Raw genomic sequence first — 23,252 nt, forward strand, 5'->3', positions numbered from 1 at the left:
ATGTTAATTTAAATTACAGGCTTGTTGCCATTTTCTAGATTTCTTTTGATCTGTTATTTCATTTTTATTTCCGTCTTCATTTTATAAGTACTATGTGCGTCATTTCTAGGTTTGTGTACCACTCTTAGGAGAAACCGAACAATAGCAGATATGTACATCTGCACCTAACAGTCATACTTTTCAAATACGGTACATAAATAAATAAATAAATGACTGATTCCAGCAGAATTAAAATTATCAACTAGCCCATACTGGGTAATGGGCGACATACTTTTTTTCACACTATAAAAATTAGTTTTCCTCGATTTTCTTGAAAGCTATAAATAATTGGCTCAGTCAAGTTTCAAATATTTCATTTTGCTCAGTCAAGTTTCAAATATGTTAAGTTGCTCAGTCAAGTTTTAGATATGTCATTTTGCTCAGTCAAATTTCAAATGTGGCATTTTACTCAGTCAGGTTTCAAATATCATTTTGCTCAGTCAGGTTTCAAATGTCATTTTGCTCAGTCAAGTTTCAAATACGTAATTTTGCTCAGTTTCAAATATGTCATTTGCTCAGCCCGATGTGATCTATCTATTGATATACAGGAGAATTTTATAGTTAAACAAAAATTAAAATGTAGTAGTTAATAATAATTTGGGTAATTTCTCATTAACAATACCATACAAAGTCATCTTTACTAGCGTTGTAATGAAAAGTTTGGTTGCTGAGCGGCAAATGTAGACTTGAGTGTCATTTTTCTCATAATAGGTGGTGTGGTTATCGTTAAGTATACAGTTTGTATTTAAAAAGCTTCTGTTGATTTTCTCGAAAACTACGCATGAGGATTTTGTTCAGTTTAATGAGAGCTATCGATTGAAATATATCTATGTATCATTTTTTAGCATTTTTTCCTGTTCAACACTAATGATAATATTGTGGAACTTATACTCGATAATTAAATTTTGAAAAGGGAAAACAAAAGTTTATTAATTATACTTAGAAAAAAAATGCAGAGATCTTATTAAACGCTTGCTGGGACATGGGTTTAGAAGTAAATGCAGAGAAAACTAAACACATGGAAGTGCGTCGGGACCGTAATACAGTAAATTATAGATGCGTTAAAATATTAAATAATACTTTTGATAAAGTGGATACTTTCAAATATCTAGAAATAGTATTAACAGACGAAAATCATATTCACGAAGAAATTAAATGTCGACTAAAAGCAGGGAATTCATGTTATTATTCAGTTCAAAATCTCTTGTCGTCGCTAATTCTGTCGAGGAATTTGAAGCTTAAAATATCTAAAACGATAATCATGCCTGTTGTTCTATATGGTTGCGAAACTTGGTCGCTTACTCTGAGGGAAGAATATAGACTGAAAGTATTTGAGAACAAGATCCTGAGACGAATATTAGGGCCCAAGAGAAACGGGAATGGGGAATGGCGGAAACTTCATAACGAGGAACTATATAATTTATACGGTTTACCAAACATTGTTAGGGTTATCAAGTCTAGGAGGCTTAGGTGGGCAGGTCATGTAGCTAGGATGGAAGAAAGTAGAAACGCTTTCAAAGTCTTGACTGGAAGACCAATCGAAAAACGACCATTAGGAAGACTTAAGCGCAAATGGGAGGACAATATTAAGATGGATCTCGCAGAGATAGGAATACAAAGTAGAAACTGGATCCAGTTGGCTAAGGATAGAACTCAGTGGAGAGCTTTTGTGTACGCGGCATTGAACCTCCTGGTTCCATAAGCCATAAAGTTAGTTAGTTAGTTAGTTAGTGTTGATTAGTTATAAACATTAATGCGAAACGTTTTCCTTGGAAATATTAGGCACCCAAAAAAGTAATATTAGATGGTAGTCATTCACAGAGAAAAGCAATAACGTGAAACAAGAACTACGTGGAAAACCAGAAATAGTCCACATCAGCAGCAATCTCGAACACACGGGTAAAATATGGATCCTAAGGTGGAAGAACTCAAAAGAACGCGAACCAAACAAATCTTTACAGTATGTGGCTCACCTTGTCGAGGATTCACAACCTTAATTCTAGTAAAGATAGCCGACTAACGAATGCTTTGATCTGAGTTTATCGTCTTTTTCAGCAGCGAGGCCATATGAGACGTGCACGTATATCTTAACGTTGTATTCGGACTACATGAGCTCCCTCCAGGATCGAACTTGACTCTTATACACCAAAAGCGCGCATACTAACCGCTTAGCTACGAGGGAGCTCTGATCAATGAATGGAACAAGTGGTAATCTGACTGTACAATGTCTGAAAAACATAAAGATACAATAACGCTTTCAAATCCATTCTAATACTGGTTCAACGGGTGAACTCAGCGTCATGTGACTTTGCCTTGGTCTGATGAAGAATAAGAACGATGCGATTCACAAATATTGGCTTCACGGTATAAAGTTTTCAGGTGCATCTGCCAGTTCCTCTATAGTATATGGTCTCATTGATCGTATGATCACGTCTTAAGCATGTACACTAAAACACAGGAGACTACATCAGTGAATATCTTATGTAGATGCAGTGGTGATTTTGGTTGTTTGGGAGTTTGTTCATGTGGTGGCAACCAATAACGACTTCACCATGGGATATGATAAAGAACTTACGGAAGTTTGTTCACATGGTGCCAACTAATGATGACGCCATGAACTATAATAAAGAACTTATGGGAGTTTGTTTATGTGGTGCCAGTGAATGATGCCGCCATCATGAACTATAATAAAGAACTTACAGGAGTTTCTACATGTGGTGCCAACCAACGATGACGCCGTCATGGGATAGAATAAAGAACTTACGGGAGCTTGTTCATATGATGCCAGTCAGGAATAATGATACCACAATGGAGTATAATAAAGAACTTGTAGGAGTTTGTTCATGTGGTACCAACCAATAATGATGATACCGGCATGGAGTATAATAAAGAAAAAGAACTTATGGGAGCTTGTTCATGTGGTGCCAACCAATGATTATGATACCGCGATGGAGTATAATAAAGAACTTCTTACGGGAGTTTGTTCATGTAGTGCCAATCAATGATGTTACCACGATGGAGCATAATAAATAACTTATAGGAGTTTGTTCGTGTGGTGTTAACAAGTGATGATTGCTGCCATGGAGCATAATAAAGAACTTAGTTCATGTGATGTCAACTAATGATGATGTGGCGACGGAGTATAATAAAGAGCTGATAGAATACGGATCCTTTTCCTGACATGATAACGAGGAAATACAGTTACTTGCTCGTGCCGTTCTCTAAGCTGTAGTCAACTCATATAGGACTTAACGTTGGACTAACCACATTCTAAGCTAGGAAAGTTGTTGGCGAATGGCTTTACACTACATTCGCATGTTCCTCCTAGTGCCTTACATGTTGGGCCATTATCAACTCACCTCAAGTGGATCGTTCTCTATAGTTTGTAGAGTACCATACGTAGTGCGTCCTGGAGGGATTAATTGCCATTCTTAAATTTGTTAATTTCATCTTTTCACTCTCCGCTGATTTATTACGTCACTGGTCAATGCCTGGCGTATTTTTCTTCACGTTTTATTTGTGTTTGTTCCTAGTTTAAAGTTGCAAATCATATAAATAGTATAACATGGTTTTGGATTCCCATGTTTGACGTGCTCTCCTTGTTTTACGCTGAGATAATCGAAATCAACGACAGGAAACAGACATTCATTAAGACGCTATTTTCTCCCCTTTCCCCATGTAGAATGAAACGTGAGGTAGGGTATCTATCCTTCCTAATATCTGGGGTACAATTCTTTCAAATTACCATTATTCCCCCTCCCCCACAAACTTATCATTCTAATCCCCCAATTTTAACCTTTTCCCCCTAATTTACCATTCTCCATTTTAATTGTACCATTTTCAATGAAAAACTATGCCTTCCCTAATATTCTCATTGGCGCAGCCTGTGTCCTAAAGCCCGCCTGCAGGCACAACTGCGTGTAGGGTTATACTGCAGTGCTACCATTAAAAATCCGACGGACTTTTTTCAGGTACTTAATACATCAGTCTTTACTGTTAGACGCACTTAAAGTATTTCTTTTAATACCGGTGACACATATGCACCACGTTAAATGATGTAAGTTTTTACATTATACGTAGAAAGGAGGTTCCGGAGTTTAACCCTTCTTCAGCAAGATACAGCAAAAAATGTACATGTATCATACTAATATATAAGAGGCCAAATTGCTTTCAAATTCATATTGTAAGCAGTGGCGTACACAATATTTCATGAAGGGGGAGAGGCTAAACTTCCAAAATCATGTGTTTTCAAGATTTATATATATATATATATATATATATATATATATATATATATATATATATATATATATATCTTGTGTATGCCACTGCTCACAATATGAATTTCAAAGCAATTTGGTCTCTTCCGTAAAATGGCAATAGAAGAGGAGGAGGGGAGAAAGAAAGAAAGAATAAAAAAAGTAAACTTTTAATAAGTTATTTTCATGCATTTTTCTTATATTCTGTAACTACAAATATAAATAATAAAAATGATACAGAATGTTAATTAGTGTACGGCGCACATTGATTTTTGATATCAGAGGTGAAAGTTTAATTCTTTTGGGTGTAATAAGAGTATATTGAAATACTTGATTTATGGTCGGTATTTAGTATCTCCCTTTTCACCACCGATTGCATTTCGAATCACGGTAATGTGGTCAAATTTCAAAGTTCTTCCGCTGGGAATCGAACCCGGGACCCCGTGCATCAAAGGCACGTGAGCTGGCCATTGAACCAGCGTGGAAGTCTCACAGCATGTTAATGTTGTGTCATTGCATCCTTCTCCGTCTGTAGAATAACGTGTGACTTACGTTTCCCATAAAAGATACGTGGATTTTTTCCTCTTTCATTCATGGAATTAGTTACAAGATAATTTCATTTTATATTAGAAATAATAGCAATAGTACAAGCCACAAATTTTATTGATGTTCTTTCGGAGTCGGAAAATTATGTTTTCAGAGGACCAAAGTGCTATAAATTTTGTTTCTTCCCTATTTCCTATTAAACATTTCATACTACTTGTCTGTTAATATGTCCAGTGCAAAATACCTCATATAGATCTAATGTGAGCTTGGTTAATAAATAAATAGAATAAATATGTTTCTTTTAAGAGTAAATTAAAATCTTGTTTTCTGTAAAAGATAAATTAAATATGCTTCCTATGTATATAAATTAAATATACAGATTGGTTACAACTATGAAGAGTGGTCACCATAGTAGTGAAAAATATGTTTTCTAAAGGATATGAACAAAACTTTTACATGTTTTAGAACTAGTGACGACTCAAACAATGAAAATTTTATTTGTAATTTATGTGTCAATTAAGTTGTATAATCATGTAAAATAGAAGCAAAAATTCCTTAAATTCAAATAAATCCAAATCCCTTAAATCCAAATAACGGCAGTGATAGATCTTTTTCACTTACGAGTTCATCCTTAATAGATAATTAAAAATAATACAGGCTAATGATTAGTCAAAAGTTGTATGAATCTAGCAAATGGCAAAAGCCTAATTGTTCTCTGTGTATATTTTGTTTAAAAAATTGTGTGACATTATTGTTTGTATATACTATAAGCATATTATAGTTAGTTCATAAATGTGTAAGTTGTGATAAATGTAAACCAAACATTTGTAGTGGAACGTAAAAATTTAGCATTAGGTTGTTTTGATTTTATTGTTCAATTATATCCCGTAAGAGATGTTTGAGCATATTATTTAGTATATTTTTAGTAACCATATTTTCGTCTAGATTTGACTAGATAAATAATTTAGTTTTAGTTGTATTTAGTAATTGTCATTTCATTATTGTCATTGTAAATAGTTTTTGTTACTTTCTTTTCGTTCAAACATTAGATTTGTGCAGTATATAGAATAGAAAAAAATATATAATTGTGTAGTGGGTTAAATATGCATGAGATTGATAGAAGTAGCAACATATATAAAGCTTTGTATATTAGAGGCCATATTAAACACTTAGTTCGTTGATGTATGTGGTGGTTTTTCCCCCACGTAAATAAAGAATACTTTTGAGATTCTATGTGTGCTGCTGGGTTCTGCATAACCATTGCTTTGTAAAAATGAATTTGTTTTTGTATAACGATCAAATCAATTGAATTGTTTATAAAAATTAAAATTTGTTTTTACAAAGCAGAGGATGACGATAGCACAATGGGAGTCAATGAAAAAGAATCTCATTTACGTCGATAACTATATATTAATAGTAGAATATACAGTTTAAAGTAACTGAAAAAAAATTGAGATTTCCGTTTTACAGTAGTGTATTTTGAATTCCTGTTTGTTTTCAGTAATTAGTACTACATGTGTATTACGAAATCCATTTGTTTAAATAGTAATATGACAATATCTTAAAGCAGTTTAATAAAGGGATGGGTTTTTTAGTGCTTTAGAAATTTCACGTTTCAAGTCCGGGCGTATACCCTGCAACAAAGTTTATGATAGAAAGAGTCAGAGGTTGTATTAGTTCTGAATTGTAGATATTCCAGGTATTTTCGACCTGTGTTTACTCGGAAATTTTAGAAGAAAGCGGTTCCAAACACTTTATCTCTAGCAGTTTCTGATTGTGAGCCTGTAAAGTTCAGACATTCTTTTATATAAAATAATTTAGTTTTGGTTATAGTTCTTACATTACTAAGATGTGCAGACAATATTAGAAACTACACAGATACATATAACTTTGGTAATATACACTATGAAGATGAACAAATTCAAAAGTTGGACAGAAACATACACAAAATACTGTACATCATATTGACTGCCTCAGTAATGTAGGGAATAGGACAAGGAACAACTGACAACAGTAGAAATTTTACTTGATCTCTGGTAGCTGAATGATAGAACATTCTCCCTTCAATGAGAAATCGGGTTAGATTTCCATAGAAAAAGTTTTTCTATGCTTCAATATTGGTTGTCTAGCTGGTGTTGTACACACACAGTTATATCAAGTAGGTATATCTTGTGTGCGTTTCTCTGCACATGTTTTACAACATTCGCATACATTTTTTTCAGTACTTTGTACTTTTTTTTTTCATTTTTTCTACCTGAAGTGAAACTAGTAAGAAGAAATAAATGTAAGAAAATTAAATTTCTGTCTAAACCTAGATATTTATTTTTAGAAACACGTTTTTTTTTTAAAAAAAAAGAAAAAGAAAGAAAGAAGAAAGTAGTACAACTAATTCAACTACCAAGGAAAAAATTGTTCGAAACCTTAGAAATGTTAAGCTTGTGTGTATAAATACTTGCTTTTCCAGCACCAGCTTGCCATTTCATAGCTTACTTGTTGTTGCAAAGTAGTAATCCATTTAGTTGCTACACTAAATACTTCAGTACTCTTGAAAAGCATAAACAGTGTTGCAAATGAAGTGAACACTTTAGTGAAATCTTTGTATTGATGTCCCACAAATACGCCCTGTTGGTGTACTATGACATCAGGTGATAAATGCGTGTTTATGGCGATGAACTTATTGGTGAAAAAATAGAAATTAATGACATATAAAACCGCATGACGTACGATAGACCCAAGGCACCAGAAGTTAGTGTTTTGAGTCACTATCCCGGCATTTCAGCGAAAATAGTACACATGAGGTCTCAGATTTATATTATTATTTTTAAAGTCTGTTGCATAAAGCTGTTTAAATGTGTGTTCACATGTTGCGATTGATTACAACATGTGCTTTTGTCTTTGACTCCCAAATTGAGCACAAACGTTTTTGTGTTCACTTAGTTATGTTAGGCAGTATAACAGTGAATACAGTGCTACTTGAATACAGTGGCAGATCTTGAGGGAAGTCACATCGATGAGAATTAAGATTTCATAAGGGGAGAAAGCTTACCTCGTGTACCAATTCTTGCATAGAAAAATTAGTACAGGGTAAGATGAAAGTCCCCTTATCCTCTGTGTATATTACGAATATGGATGTTGATCGTACTATAATAACAGAAGATACAGTATGTGTTATCAGGAAGCTATAGACAACCTTTTATCATAGAGTATCTGTGTGTAGGCCGCCATTTTTCTAACAGAGAGTTATTCACTTTTAAGCACGGTTTAAAATTGTCTTCAGCATTGCAGTGTGTTTCAGAAAAGCTTCTCCCGTCGCAAGATCGTTTCTGTGAGTAGGCGAGGGTTGTTAAATTTGTATAAAATTTTCTTTTGTATGTTTGCCATTGATTTGCCTGTGTGAGATCTTCATGAGCCCAGCTGCTCTTTACAATCCATTCCTCCATTGTATGCGGTGATTCATTGTTCATGGAGTCTACTATATGTAGGAACAATAAAATACACCAAATACAAACAATACAATGCAACAATGTGAGGTATCTAAAGCGAAACAGACAGTGGTTAGATTACTATCAGCAAAGAAACACATACAAGGTGAGTGCTTATGGCCAAATGTTTGATTGTGACCAATGTGACTTCCCTCATGAGCAGTCGTTTATAGGTAGGTAACTATGTTCTAGAGTAATGTCGTTGGTAGCTAACGCGAAGACAAAACATCATTGAAATGAATGTGCACCATCTAATAGATAAGAACTCTTTGTGAGCTGCGAAGGCAGGGAGCTTGATTTCATAGTTTAGTGTATTATATCTTACGTAGAAGTGAATTTTTTATGTGGTTTCTGTCTTATGTGGAGAATATTTGTGTCTTTTATAAAGTATTCGTTTAATTCTCAAGTAGCTTGTTCTTATATAATGTATAGATTATAAGTATTGATATATACTGATATTTTTACCACCATTTTACCTTCCAACACCAAGTACTTAATTTTACTTGCATAGAATTGGAAGATATTTATTACTATTTATTTCCAGGAGCTACTAGTAATGTAGCTATTAATATCGATGCTAGTCAAGATGTGATAAGAATAGGTGATTACGTCGACCTTCGATGTAATGTATTTGGAGCTATATCACCTGCTGTATACTGGAGTAAAGTTGGTGATCGCTTGGCAAACAATGTACAAACTATCGGAAATCTACTCAGGTAATAAAAATGAGATAGTAGTTTCAGGTTTGTTTCTAATTATGAATATAATTGTGGAGTAAATAAAATAACTTAGTTTTAAACTTCTCTTTTATTAGCAACTTGGGAAATATGTATTACCTGAATGTTTTAAAATACAGCATTAGTAAACTGCGAAAAGAAACGTTACCTTGTTTATATTTTAGAACCAAAGATTCAGACTGGAAATAATATATATACAGGGTGTTTCAAAACAACACCGACAGAGTTTGGGAGGTGATTCCTGACATCAAGATAAGACAAAAAGTATAGACCAACCTGGGTGCACAAATGCTTCCTTTCGGATTTATAGGCTGCCGAAAACATGAAAAAAATCAACTTTGAAGGTCCATAGCTCCAAAACTATGGGACCTACCTTAGTCGGATCAAGATTTCACTTAGGAACTAGTATGTGCCCTATCCAAATATCCATATTTCAAAATCCTCCGGTACTTCCGCAACATTTTTTATAGAGGTAGTTGGTGAGTACTTCAAATTATATGCCCGTAGCCAAACTCCCCCTATAAAAATTGTTGCGTGAGTACTTTAGGATTCTGAAACATGTAATTTTGGATGGGATACATGTTACTTCCCAAGTGAAGTCTTTATCTGACTTCAGTAGGTCCCATAGTTTTGGAGCTATGGACCTTTAAAGTTCATTTTTTCATGTTTTCGGCAGCCTATAACTCCGAAAGGAAGCATTTGTGCACCCAGGTTGGTCTATACGTTTCGTCTTATCTTAATGTCAGGAATCACCTCCCAAACGTTGTCGGTCTTGTTTTGAAACACCCTGTATATATTTCGTTAATCAACGATTTTATTTTATTTTCTCTTATATTCTATGTTCAAATTTTAAAAACTGTGAGTTATAAAGTAGATTTTGCCCATTCGTTGTTACTGTACGAATCAATAAAAGATTATTTTAAACTAAAATCATCCTTTTATGTGCATTGTAGGATTTCAAATATTAGACCAGATAATGGAGGTGTATATAGATGCCATGTTACCTCAGGCAATCGTACATTCGAAGAAGATTATGTACTTGCTATCCAAGGTAAGTAAGATCTAGATTTCATCACATTAAATATTTTATTCCTGGATGTAGTCAGTAAAAACATGTATTACTGTAAAGCATAATTTTCTTACTTTTCTAATATGGGTTCATAAAAAAGAAAAAGTTATTGCATAGATATGGAAGACTACAAAATAGTCTGTCGGTAATAATTTCAATCTATACAAGATCGAAATCAATACTTATATTTAAATCTATTTTATTTGCATGGAAAAATTTCGATTCCCTTTTGATAAAGACATATTCTATTATTTGGTTTGAGATATTCCTTCAAATGAATTTACATTGGATCATCAGTTTTCATATTCGTCGATTACATGTTGAAGAATATATATAATAGTTCCATTCTTAGAGAAGCTTTATGCGATATTAAATATTTACTGTTTTTGAGACGTATTGGTGACACTTTCCTTAAGTACGTAAAATTCGTTGCTTTTTAATAGAACTACACAAAAGAGGATTAGTTCTTAGTAAATTAAATATATTTGTGAAATATACTTCGAGAAAAGGGAGAGGAACCGTAAAGTTTTACTTCCAATCAAAATAAAGTACTTGTAATAAGAGAAAGTTTTCATAATTTGTTCAGTCAGTTTTCTTAGTATTATTCACATGTGAACATTAACTGTAAAATTATTTTAGTACTTATCAACAATTTCTAAGATTTTCTGTTTGTTTCTACAATTTTGTCAAAATTTGATAACAAATTTTAAACACCCCGTCCATTTCAATGAAATAATGTTTTAAAATCAAAGGTAATGAAAAGAAATCGAGCCATACTGTTTGAAGTACATATTTAATATTAATGGAAATATTAATATTTATGGAAAATTAACGTATCTGTGTTAACCATAAGCAAAATGTCATTATCTTTCTCATCATAACACATTAACAACATTGCGATTTTTCGTAATTAGGGAGAAATGTGTGTAATGTAATATGTTTATTTATTTATTTTTTCTTCTAAATGTAAACTAACAACTTTTAAATCACACTAAAATTTTAAGACCAATCTTCTGGTAAACTGAAAATTACCTTTGTATTATTCTTATTTCTATTATAAATGTTGCATTTGCTTAAAATTAATTAGACCAAAATATGAGTCTGTTGTAAATGGATCAAAAGAAATTTTGTTGTACAGAAAGCATTTTGTTTTGAGGTTGCTATTCATTCTCTGTAATGTGGCCAGCACACTTTGGAACCTTGTAGTTTTTACCTTTTACAGTTAAATATTTTGCTCTCTTAATACTTTTCTCCTCTGTTGTTTCAATAAATGTCTGGCTACCTAGTATCAATTTATAATTACATGCACTGTATACTAAAATCAGATTTTTAAAAGAAATTAAATTAACGTTGGTCAAAATTATGGAATATGTAATTACAAATCATGTACTTAAAAATATAATGGTAGATATTAGGTAGGCAGAATGTTTATCTATAGTGTGGTATTTGTTGATTTCCCGTCAAAAGGATATTTGTTTTAGTTAACTGACTTGAATGGTACATGTTAGAATGGTCTTTCTTATCTTACCCATTGAATACAATATGCTAGATAGAAAATATTTTATTTAATATTTAAATTTTTAAAATTTTAGCTTGTTGAAAACACATAAAATGTCAAAATCTTGATGCTTTTGCACCTTCCGAGATCATGAATTTAATCTAGTTATAAAAATTAAATATGAATAGTGTTGTTTAAATGCGTCTAAGACACACCATCCATTCTTCCCAAACATGGGGTATCTCTATTGAGAAAATGAAATGAAATCTTTGAGTTTTACGTCCCACGGTTATGCCGGTTAGGCTAAAGGAGACGGTGATAATGAGAGATGAATGAAATGGTGGAATGCAGAAAGTGAGAGGAAACGGGAAAATCCCGAGAAAACCCACGCACACGGTGTTTGTCCACCACAAAGTTCACTTGGCGGGGCTGAGATTAAACCCGGAACCCCAAGCACCAGAGGTGAACGCTCTACCACTGAGCCACCGCGGCCCTCTCAATTGAGAAACCATCATGTATAAACTAGAAAGAAAACAAGAATCATTACTTAAACATGCTTTTGAGGTCTGTAGTGTGTGCTGATATGATTACTTCATAAACACGTAAATACATTACAAATTAAGATCAATACAATAATATTTGGCACATAGATACACAAAGATATGTATACTTTGTACCGTGAAATTGCGTCTTTTTTTTCCACTAGCGAGATTATATCTGAAATCGGTATATATATATATTTAATAAAATTGTTTTTCAACTAATGCTTTTCTACAATAAAAACAAATACCACACATACTTTAATCGTAATTTATTTGTTCTTTTTTATTTTTTTTAAACCAAAATGTTACTATAATGCATGGTGCTGTTATTGCGCAAGCAACACATTTTAATTCAATTGTTATTCATTCACCTTACCCATTTCTCACTTTTTCACATGTCAATTGTTTTCTTGCATGCCCTGTTTTTGGCACTATCACCTACCTGGTAAGTATATAATTTTTTACCACGCAGATAATTTATCTCACATTTTGGGTGCATGCATCTTCATGTATGCCTAACACCAGGTCCTACTATACATGGTGATTGGGCTAGAATAGAATCGACGGAATTTTTTTTTAACTGTATTGTTTCACAGCTACATTGTGATGGTAGAACATTACATGAGTGATTATAAAGGTAGTCATAGGTAGTCATATATTACTGAAGAATGTTCTGTTTGGGTGGCAATAAGCATGTACCAATGATGTGAACCTATTGTTTCATGAAACGTGGCTGTATGTAACCTTGGAGTATTTTGTGCTAACGCAAATATTTTGTTACCCTAATCTGTTTTTTCCCTTCCCCGCAAAACTTGTGTGTGTAAAAATATATTGTTCGATATATAGTCTGATAGTTTTAAGTTATATTTCTAAACTATTGTAATGAGATATATGTTTTTAAGCAGAAAATTATAGTTAAGCTTTGCAGAAAACTTATTTCTTTGTATGTTTGTTAAAAGAATATATAGTTGTAATTTATCTTAAAAGTATGAATATGTTAATATAAAAGATTTTGACTGAAATCGAAAGAGCATTTACTATTTAAACAAAGTTAAAGATATAATAATAAACCTTAATTAATTGCAGTGAAGTGTTCGTCTGAATTAAAATTTATTATACTTGACTTTTTAGCATCTGAATGAAATTCTGATGATCGTATTCGAATTGGTGAAAAAGTTGTGTCATCTGAGTAGTTTTGCTTTTCTGATTTCGTGCCCGTCAAAGATACTACAGACAAAAATAATTTTGATCTCTTCTTGAATACTTACTAATGCTTTTTTTTCTTTTCTTAGGCAATTTAAATATGAAAAAAAAAACTCTTCTTTATACTTTCAGTTTCTTTGCTTCTGTTTTGTCTATTTTGGTTTTATGTCTATTTGAGTAATTTATTTCTTCTTGAAGTTAAATATTTTTCTGTTAACTCCGTTTCCAGTTTCTGTTCTACTACGTCTATATTATAATTACTGTTAGAAAGAAGAAGCAACTCATTGTTTCGTTTATTAAATCTGTACAAATACTCATCTTGTTAGATATAATGAAAATATCAAAGCTTTATTTTTAAACTTTTCACAAAGAAGCTAAGAGACATAGTTATCGGAATTTGTAAGTTACTTTTAGTGCAAAGAGGAAGTAGTATTTCATAATTTATTATTTGCAGGAACTATCCGCTCTTCATCTTGTAAAACTTTTTTTTTTTTTTTTTTTTTTTTTTTTTTTTTTTTTTTTAACAGACATCTCTCGAAGCTAATCGGTTAGCATACACGTCTTTGGTGAGAGACCCAGTTTGATTTTCGGTGGGAGCTCATGTGGTTTGAGCCCCACGTTAAACTGTAGGTCCACGTGCCATAATAGCCTCATTTATGAAAGGGACACTAAACTCAAATCAAAAGAAAATTAAAATTTTAGGAGATCATTTCTAGTATGACAATATCTTTTTTCGTCTGCGAACATAAAACTTTAACATATATTGTTGCTTTTAGTTTCTAATTATGTTTCACATACAGAAAACTCATTTACCAATTTTAAATTGAAGTAAACAAGAGGGAGAAAATGCAGATCGGAATAAATTTCTCCCAGTTTCAGTCAAATTATTACAATGTTATTGAAATTCTTAAGTTTTATTTTGTAGATTTTATCTCAGACTTGAATTTATCTTCGTGTACTGTATACGTAAACAATTTTGGTCATTTTGGTTAATAAATGAAACATCTTGTAGTTACAAAAAGTTTTTTTTTAAATTTTGCTCAATGTGGCAATAGATTTGTATGTTCTAAACTTCCAAATCCGAGAGTACTTTATTGAAATTTGTATTTGAAAACTTTTTTCTTTAAAAAAAAATCTTTGGTCCTTCTCTCCATCTTTTCTACTTGTTTCTGTTAATACAAAATCTTCCTGGTATTTTGTTTAACATTACATCTTGTCTGCCGGTGCTTATTGATTATAATGTAAATTCAATTTTCTAACCAAGTAAAAAGAAGTTATAAATTACAGACTAATCATAAATTAAAAAATTACGTTAATGTTCACTGAATTGTAGAAATAAGTAAGTTGAAAAATTAAAATAGAGTGCTTGGTAGTTACACATCGAACATAACGTAATTAATGGCATAATCTTCCTTTTGGTAGAATATAGGTTTTAAATCCAAATTAAATATTCTATTAATGATAGGCAGATTTTAAATATAAATCATTTTCACTTTGTAGGATATATATTTTTAATTTCTACGTAATTAATTCCATAACAATTGCGTAAAAATATTCCGTCACATTTCGGTAATTTGTTTAACAAAATGTAAAATGTAAACATATTTGAAGGTAAATCTCTCTATAGAGTGGGATGCGAGATACTATACGGTATTTCCATATAAGCATAATATGTGTTATCAATTTTGAATCCTAATAACCAGTAGCTACAATATAAAGCTGATTTTTAACCTTATTGTTCTGCTCATTACAGCTGTTGATAAACCCGCTCGTGATGACCCATCAGTGGAAACACGCACCGCACCTTATGGTTCTAAGGTAGTTATGGATTGCCGAACCGATCTTGAGCCACCTGTCTCGTATGGCTGGTCGAAACAAGGAGGTTTATTACCGAGAGATGTTATCATTGAAGGGGTACGTTATCTGTAATAAAAACCCTCATTGACATCATATTTCTTTGTATTGATACATCTTTTCCAGCATTAATAGCGATATTATTATTATTATTATTATTATTATTATTATTATTATTATTATTATTATTATTATTATTATTATTATTATTATTATTATTATTATTATTATTATGTGGAGTAGATGTAAGTACACTAATTACTTATTTCTACAAGCTTTAAAACAATATCTCGTAAAGTGAATTTAAACCCATCTTCTTACACCTCTAAATAACATAAGGTGAAGTGATAGGTAGTTCAAGACGTTGTTTTGATGTTTCTTTTGAACATGTTATCTGAGGTAAGAAGTTTCTTAACAAGTAATTAGTCACGAACAGCCATAGCATTTCTTTTACAGTATTTATGGTAGAAAAGGTGTCAGAATCTTTCTTAGCAAATTACATGTGTGAGAATCTGAAGAAATTTCGAAGTTATTCCACAATTTTGAGATAAGGCTAGGTTATGTAGAAAGAGTGGATATTAATTTGTCAAATTTTCAAAATTTATGTCTCATAGTTGCCGAGCTAGGCTTCCTCGCAAGTATCTACTTTTTTTTTTTTTTTTTTTTTTTCCTTCTGAAATACGGTTATTTGTTTCTGCTGATATTTTCAGACTTTGTATATCTCATTCTTGTCGAGCTCGTTGCCTTACATTTTTATTGGATTTCAAACGTCTAGATTTAATTATTGTTCAGGGGCATTACATACTCGTATCTACTTTCCCTCATTCTCTCAGATTTTTTTTCTATTGTAGATTCCGTTCGAGTGTAGGTAGCAGTTCATGAAGAATGACAATATATGTATCTATAAATTCTTTTCATTTGAATCTGAATGTCCCGAACATATTCGTATAAATTCCTTGGTAACTTTTTACTGTTAATAGATGGTTTATAGATGGCAATGTACCATTCCAGATGTCAGAGACAGCTTTCAGCTGGAAACACTCGTTCTTTTCCTTAGAAGCAGACTCCAGAACGTGTGCACGTATAGAACTTTCACAAGTCACGGAACATTATCCGACAGAAATAAAGTATATGTGTATGATTTAGTTTTTGACACGTACATGGCTGATTTTTAAATCTACATGCATAAACTCACATACAGTGAGGCAGATTTTTGAGACTTCTCCACTTTGAACACGGATCTTTAGATTTTAGATGATTAAATGAAATTCGTACAGCAAAAATTCCTCGAAGAGGAAATAAAATGAATTTAAGAAAACAATAAAGGATGTGTTTCCATACAGTAAGAGGTAAATAAAATATCTCAAAAACAAACGAACAACGAAATTCTTCCTTTTGAAATACACTTTTTTAGTTTGTAAATATTGCAATGTTCATTATGATATCTATATATCATATCTATTGGTATATATTCTTCTAGCACTTCTTCTTTTCGTTGGTACCTTTACCTCCCAATGACGCTAAGAGTTTTACTTTGGAAAAATTTGAGTGTAAAACTTAAGTTTTTCTTTTTCTCAATATTAAAAAACAATTAAATTTATTATAATTTCCCAGTACATATATCAACAATAATACTTGTCAGAATGACTTATAATCGTGATTCAATATGAAATTTTATTTTTGTAATCTGCAGGCAACTCTCCAGATCTTAGATGTGCGAGCAGATGATGCTGGTATCTACGTGTGCACTGCCAAAAATAACAACCTTAGCTTGGACATTCCAACGATACTTGTTGTGACTGGAGTAGTCCCATATTTTGCTCAGGCGCCTACCTCATACATGACGCTACCAACACTGCCAGATGCATATACGTACTTCGATATTGAAATCTCGTTCAGACCTGAATCTCCTAATGGTATGTATTTGATATATGTATGAATATAATGTAATATGTATGTATTGTCTGAAAAATATTTCATTTCCAAACACTATTAGATTGAAGAAAATCACTCTTTGTGTGGATTGCAATATATATAATTAGTTCGATTCCTTTTATAAAATCTTACCCAAATGGTATTAGCTTACTTGAAGGGTAAGAGGGAAAAAGGAGGAATGTCACAAAACTACATTTTCGAGAAAACGGCGTTTTAAAATTTTAAACCGCGTAAAAAAGAATAGGGTAGTCAAATCTTTTGCTCCTTTTTATATGGACATTTCGACATCTACGCATGCATGGCATATACTGTCAAATAGTACCAAGAGTCACCAGCATATAGGACAAAGCACCCGATAAAGCACACGCATGAACATTTCTTGTTTTTTCCCCTTACCCTTCACTTTAAGTATTCATTCTCACTACCGTTCCATTTTTCTTGAATGCCTGCTCCACACATTCTGATCTTCACTCATTTTTATGCAAAGAGCTACTATTTATTCACTTGTTACTTTCTACTTAAGTTAATATTACAAAAAATAATAACTTAATGACTGGCTATGCTTCATTTTTGATTACAAATATCGCATTTATAAAATGTTTTTATAAGGCATCTATGTAACACTTCATTCATAAGTCATATTTTACATACCCAGGAACATTCATGACGTTATTACTTGACAATTCCAATGTTTTTCTTAAATCTGGAAGCTTCCTAACAATTCCACTTATCTTATTCATTACATTTTCCTCTATATATATATATGCTGGGCAAATTACAAATCTAGAATATGTATGCTGAGCATGTAAGGTTTAAAGTGCGCTTCCATGTTTAGCAAAATTGGAGAGAAAAATAACACTGTGCTGAATTGTTAGTAGCATTTAAAAAAAAAGTCACTTTCATTTTCAACATTATTATTATTATTATTATTATTATTATTATTATTATTATTATTATTATTATTATTATTATTATTATTATTATTATTATTATTATTATTATTATTATTATTATTATTACATGAAGAAGAAATTAAGTTTGCGAAGGATAATTCGAAAAAAAATAATATTTTTCTGTTTTTCGTAAAAATGCTTAAGATTTATTAACTGCAGGTTAATTTCGGCATCTTGTATATTATAATTTTGTATTCAGTTTATTTCTTGACACTGTCACACTTACATTGTTAATCTTTCCAATAGGATTGATATTATACAATAGCCAAGAGCAGAGAGAGAAAGGTGACTTCGTTGCCTTTGGACTTGTTAACAAATATCCAGAATTCCGCTTTAATGTTGGATCAGGTCCAGCCATTGTTAGGTCAGACAAACCAGTGGAGGTTGGTAAATGGCATACTGCGAAGCTGATCAGGAATGGAAGAGATGGTAAGTACTAATTAAGGTTTATGCTTTTGTACTGTCAAGAAATATAAATATATCCCAAGAGCTGTACTATCAACTTATGCATGAAAAGGGAGGGGTACGTTGTACTTCGTATATGGTGTATGGCAAAGCCATGAACTTACAGTGAAGTCTTGTTGCATTAAACCATTTACATTAAACGAATATTTTAGCTCCAGTAAGAATGTACGAAAAAGAGCTCGTTAAAGACATTCTTTTTGATTATGTGTTTATTCTTGACATTCTTACAGAATTTGGAATGCCGCAGAAGCTAGTTACATTAATTAAGGTATGTTTAAATGAATTCCAAAATAAAGTCCGAGTAGAAATATTCTTGTCCACGAGCGTCGAGAATGGCCTGAAACAAGGAGATGCGTTGTCGCCATTATTATTTAACTTTGTCCTGGAATACACTATAAGGAAAATCAAAGATAGCAACCAAGGCCTAGAGCTGAGTGGTATTCACCATGTTATGACGTATGTTCATGGGGTAAATTTAATAGGGGATGATATGGGAACAATAGAAAGAAATGCAGAGGTCTTATTAAACGCTTGCAGGGAAATAAACATGGAACAGAAGTAAATGTAGAAAAAACTGAATACATGGAATTAGTCGGGATCGTAATACTGCAAATTATGGATGCGTTAAAATACCAAATAATACTTTCGATAAAGTGGATACTTTCAAATATCTAGGATCAATATTAACAGATGAAAATCATATTCACGAAGAAATTAAATGTCGACTAAAAGCAGGGAATTCATGTTATTATTCAGTTCAAAATCTCTTGTCGTCGCTAATTCTGTCGAGGAATTTGAAGCTTAAAAATATATAAAACGATAATCATACCTGTTGTTCTGTATGGTTGCGAAACTTGGTCGCTTACTCTGGGGGAAGAACGTAGACTGGAAATATTTGAGAACAAGATCCTAAGACGAATATTCGGATCCAAGAGGAACGGGAATGGGGTATAGTGGAAACTTCCTAACGAGGAACTACATAATTTATATCGTTTACCAAACATTGTTAGGGTCATCAAGTCTAGGAAGCTCGGGTGGGCAGGTCATGTAGTCAGGATGGACGAAAGTAGGAAGGCTTTCAAAGTATTAACAGGAAATTCAGTCGGAAAGCGACCATTTGGAAGACCTAGGTGCAGATGGAAGGAGAATATTAAGATGGATCTCGCAGAAATAGGAATACAAAGTAGAAACAGGATCCACTTGGCTAAGAATAAAAGTCAATGGAGACCTTTTGAAAATGCGGCATTGAACCTCCGGGTTCCATACGCTGTAGAGTTAATTAGTTTTAGTATATTCTTGAACTAGCCGAGTTTTTCTGAAGACAGCCAACTAGAAATCTGATTAGCAATCTCTTCAAGTGGAAGACCATATTACGTTAGATATATTAATAAGTAAAAAAGAAACTTAAAGGAAGTCTGTTAGGGCCTATATGTAAAAAGAACTATCCTAGAATTGTCTAGTTCAATGTTCGCAACCATTTTGTACTTGCAGCACAGATAAATTATCCAAGATTCAATACGGCAGACCAAAAAGTTGTTTTTCTCAAAAACGTTTTATACGATACTATTTGTCGCGTGAGAACCTGAGGAACGTAATTCCAAAAAATGCGGTTTTTAGTTTTCTTCATGTTTGGACATAATTTTGAAAGCCCCACTTGATGTAAATGGAACGTAACGCCATCTGTTCTTCTTGTCAATCATCTGATGTAATGTAGTTCAATTACCATCTTATTAAAAACACCTAAGCAAAAATGGAATCATGCATTTGTTAATAATTTAAGAAAGTAAAATAGCATTTATTAAGGGAAAATTAATGAAATGGATTTAAATTCAGTATATGAATTTATTCTAGTGTAGGAAATGCAAGAAAATGCGATTTTCTTTTACTATTTGTACTGCCTACATAACTGCACGTAGGCAGCTGACCCATGGAAAAATCGTTACAGAAAGAAGGAATTTTTGAAATTTCACCAACAGCTGTGAACCCAATAATATTTTCACCATCTCTTTACAAGCAGGCACTAATAGCGTTTCAGCTGTTGTGTATTCCTTAGCCTTTAAAGGAAATTCAGATATCATATAAATAGCGTTTTGTAATTTTCGAAATATGTACTGTAGCGATCATGAACGTTCTTTGTCTTTTGTTTTGTTCCGACAACCGACGAAAATACTGTACATATAATAAAATCTGGGAAGGAATAAAATACTGTACAGACATTTGAAACACAGTCTTAAAAACAGTCTTAAAGTTAACTGGGATTAAATAATAATAAATTCAACAATTTATTATTTACAAAAAGTTTGGGTCACACCTTTTACCTTGTTACAGATGGTCACATCAGTGTGTCGCGGCACTCTGATTGCAGAACACTGGCCTAGTTAACTGAGGAAAGTCATAAAGAAGCCTCAAGATGGATACTGGAATACGAACTGAGTGCCTCACGTTGTTGTGCGACAATGCTAGCTGTTCATCTATCTCAGCTTAATCGGTTTAATTAATATTAATTAATAAAAACCTTAACAACTGTGTTGATTATTTGTATGGTTAGGGGGTTAGCGTCCTCAATTTTCGTTTTGGAGACTTGAGTTCAATTCCTCGCCTTGGAGTTCACTGTAGACTCTAGGTCCTCGATGCTTATAAAGGACATTAAAATCAATCAATCAATTATATATATACAACATACGTAAAAGCGCTAATCCACTGACTCGCTCATCGCCAGGTTTCCGAACCTTGAAACTTTGTATAAATATTATCCTTGCATCGTAAGCTGTAGATAAGACGTTATTTTGCGAAACGTGATCCCTGAAAGAAAAGAAGAAAAATTTCAGATTTTTTTTTTTTCACCAGATCTTTGGAAATTTCGCAGAAATAATTTCTTTGTATCTTAGGCTGCAGATTAGACAAGATTTTGCGAAATGCGATCCCTAAAGGGAAGAAAAGATAATATGTTTTCTTATCGTTCCCCAGGTGTTCGAGACTATTAGACAGAAAACCTTGAAATTTTATTTAAATACATTCTCACATAGGATAAGACTATAAGATGGAGCTGAAATGAGGAGGAGGGGGGAGCTGAACGTTTACGTAACTCCAGTGAAATCAAACTTGTGTCAACTAGTATTTTGGAAACAGAAAGATGTATACATATTAAAAATATTTACAAAGAACGGGCATTCTACTCCTTTTATATACGTATATTGTATAAAAGAAAAACAAGTCAGCATCTCAGAACAAACTATCGCGTCACGACCGCTCCACTTTTGTATATCATTAGAACAAAAGAAATATTTAATTATGATAAATACATATACTTAAAACTAATAATATTGTAGAAAGATACTATAAGAAGTATTATTAAATGCATCAATGAAGGGAAGACTTCTTAACAGCATTGTAAGAAGTAACTTATTTGCATAATGATGAAACTTCCTTATTTAATCTTGTGATAAAACTTTTTCCTTTAACCTTGTATTATTTATTATGGGTGTTCTTTACTATGTAAGAAAAAGAGGTGAATAGATAGATATTAATAACTAGAGAAATCATTTTAATCGCTAATTGTGTCTTGCAGGAATAATGTATATTGATGATGAAGGCCCATTCAATGGATCAACTGCCAATAGATTTGTAGGACTTGACTTAGTAGGTCCATTGTATGTTGGTGGACTGCCAGATCCCAACACAATACCTAGAACACCGGAAATTGCTGTCTACAGAGGAGGATTTGTCGGTAAGTTATCTTTCATTTCATTTTAAAGAAGAAGCTCATAATTTTAGATGAGTATAACTAAGTAATCATTTCCAAGTATATATATATATATATATATATATATATATATATATATATATATATATATATATATATATATAGTGGCGGATCCAGGATATGGTCAAGGGAGGGGCTAAACCATAATTTGCTGTTTTTATCCAGTGTAAAGTAGAATTGAAGCCCATTTTATCCAATGTAAAACTGAGCGTCAAGAGGGGGGGGCTATAGCCCCTTAGCCCCCCTTGGATCCGCCCTTTATATATATATATATATATATATATATATATATATATATATATATATATAAGTATGAAAAGCTAAAATGCAATCCAGCCAGTCAGCAAGGAAAATAAAATTTTTGAATAAAATTAAATAGTAACTTATTACAATACATATTTTAAGTATATGAATAATTATTTGTTTAAGTAAGAAAAATATAAAAATATAGGAACTTGAAGTAAGTAATAGTTTGTAGAAAATTAATTCCAACCACACGAAAGGTTTATATTTCATATTTTTATTTTATTTTATTTATTTCTTTGTGTATTTGCTAGCAGCAAAGTAAAATTACCATTTCATTCACATGGATTTTACCGATAAACTATTGATTCCAGCGGTAAAATACGGTATTTTTAAAATTCCTTTATACATACGTTTATAATACTAAAATTCGTCAAGATATTCACTGCTAAAGGAGTGTGGTGGTTCAGTGACCATAAGGTCATTTCTGGAGCTAGTACGATTACAAATATTATGAACAAACATCATTGATGATGGTTTCTTGTGTTACTCCTATTTCTTTTCACGCAAACACTTCATCATTTTAACTATTATTGAATCAAATTGGATGAATCCAGTGAAAAATTGTGAAACTTGTATCATTTGGATGCTATACGATGCAAAA

At 32.3% G+C, this 23,252-nt stretch overlaps 1 protein-coding gene across 29 annotated transcripts in view; it reads left to right on the forward strand.

The window, feature by feature from the left end:
- The window catches only part of trol (terribly reduced optic lobes), a 1,284,884-nt gene that overhangs the window by 1,225,359 nt on the left and 36,273 nt on the right, over positions 1–23,252 (forward strand). For 28 of the 29 annotated variants that reach the window (XM_081736787.1, XM_081736791.1, XM_081736768.1 and 25 more), the window contains 6 exons: positions 8,871–9,042; positions 10,017–10,114; positions 15,129–15,289; positions 16,923–17,145; positions 18,364–18,546; positions 22,151–22,309. In XM_081736787.1, the coding sequence (XP_081592913.1) occupies positions 8,871–9,042; positions 10,017–10,114; positions 15,129–15,289; positions 16,923–17,145; positions 18,364–18,546; positions 22,151–22,309 (996 nt within the window). The remainder of the gene's footprint in view (positions 1–8,870; positions 9,043–10,016; positions 10,115–15,128; positions 15,290–16,922; positions 17,146–18,363; positions 18,547–22,150; positions 22,310–23,252) is intronic. The other variant, XM_081736772.1, reaches the window with a different exon arrangement.

The sequence above is a fragment of the Thermobia domestica genome, chromosome 13 (genome assembly GCF_964235325.1).
Source record: "Thermobia domestica chromosome 13, izTheDome1.hap1.1, whole genome shotgun sequence".
Classification (NCBI taxonomy): Eukaryota; Metazoa; Arthropoda; class Insecta; order Zygentoma; family Lepismatidae; genus Thermobia; species Thermobia domestica.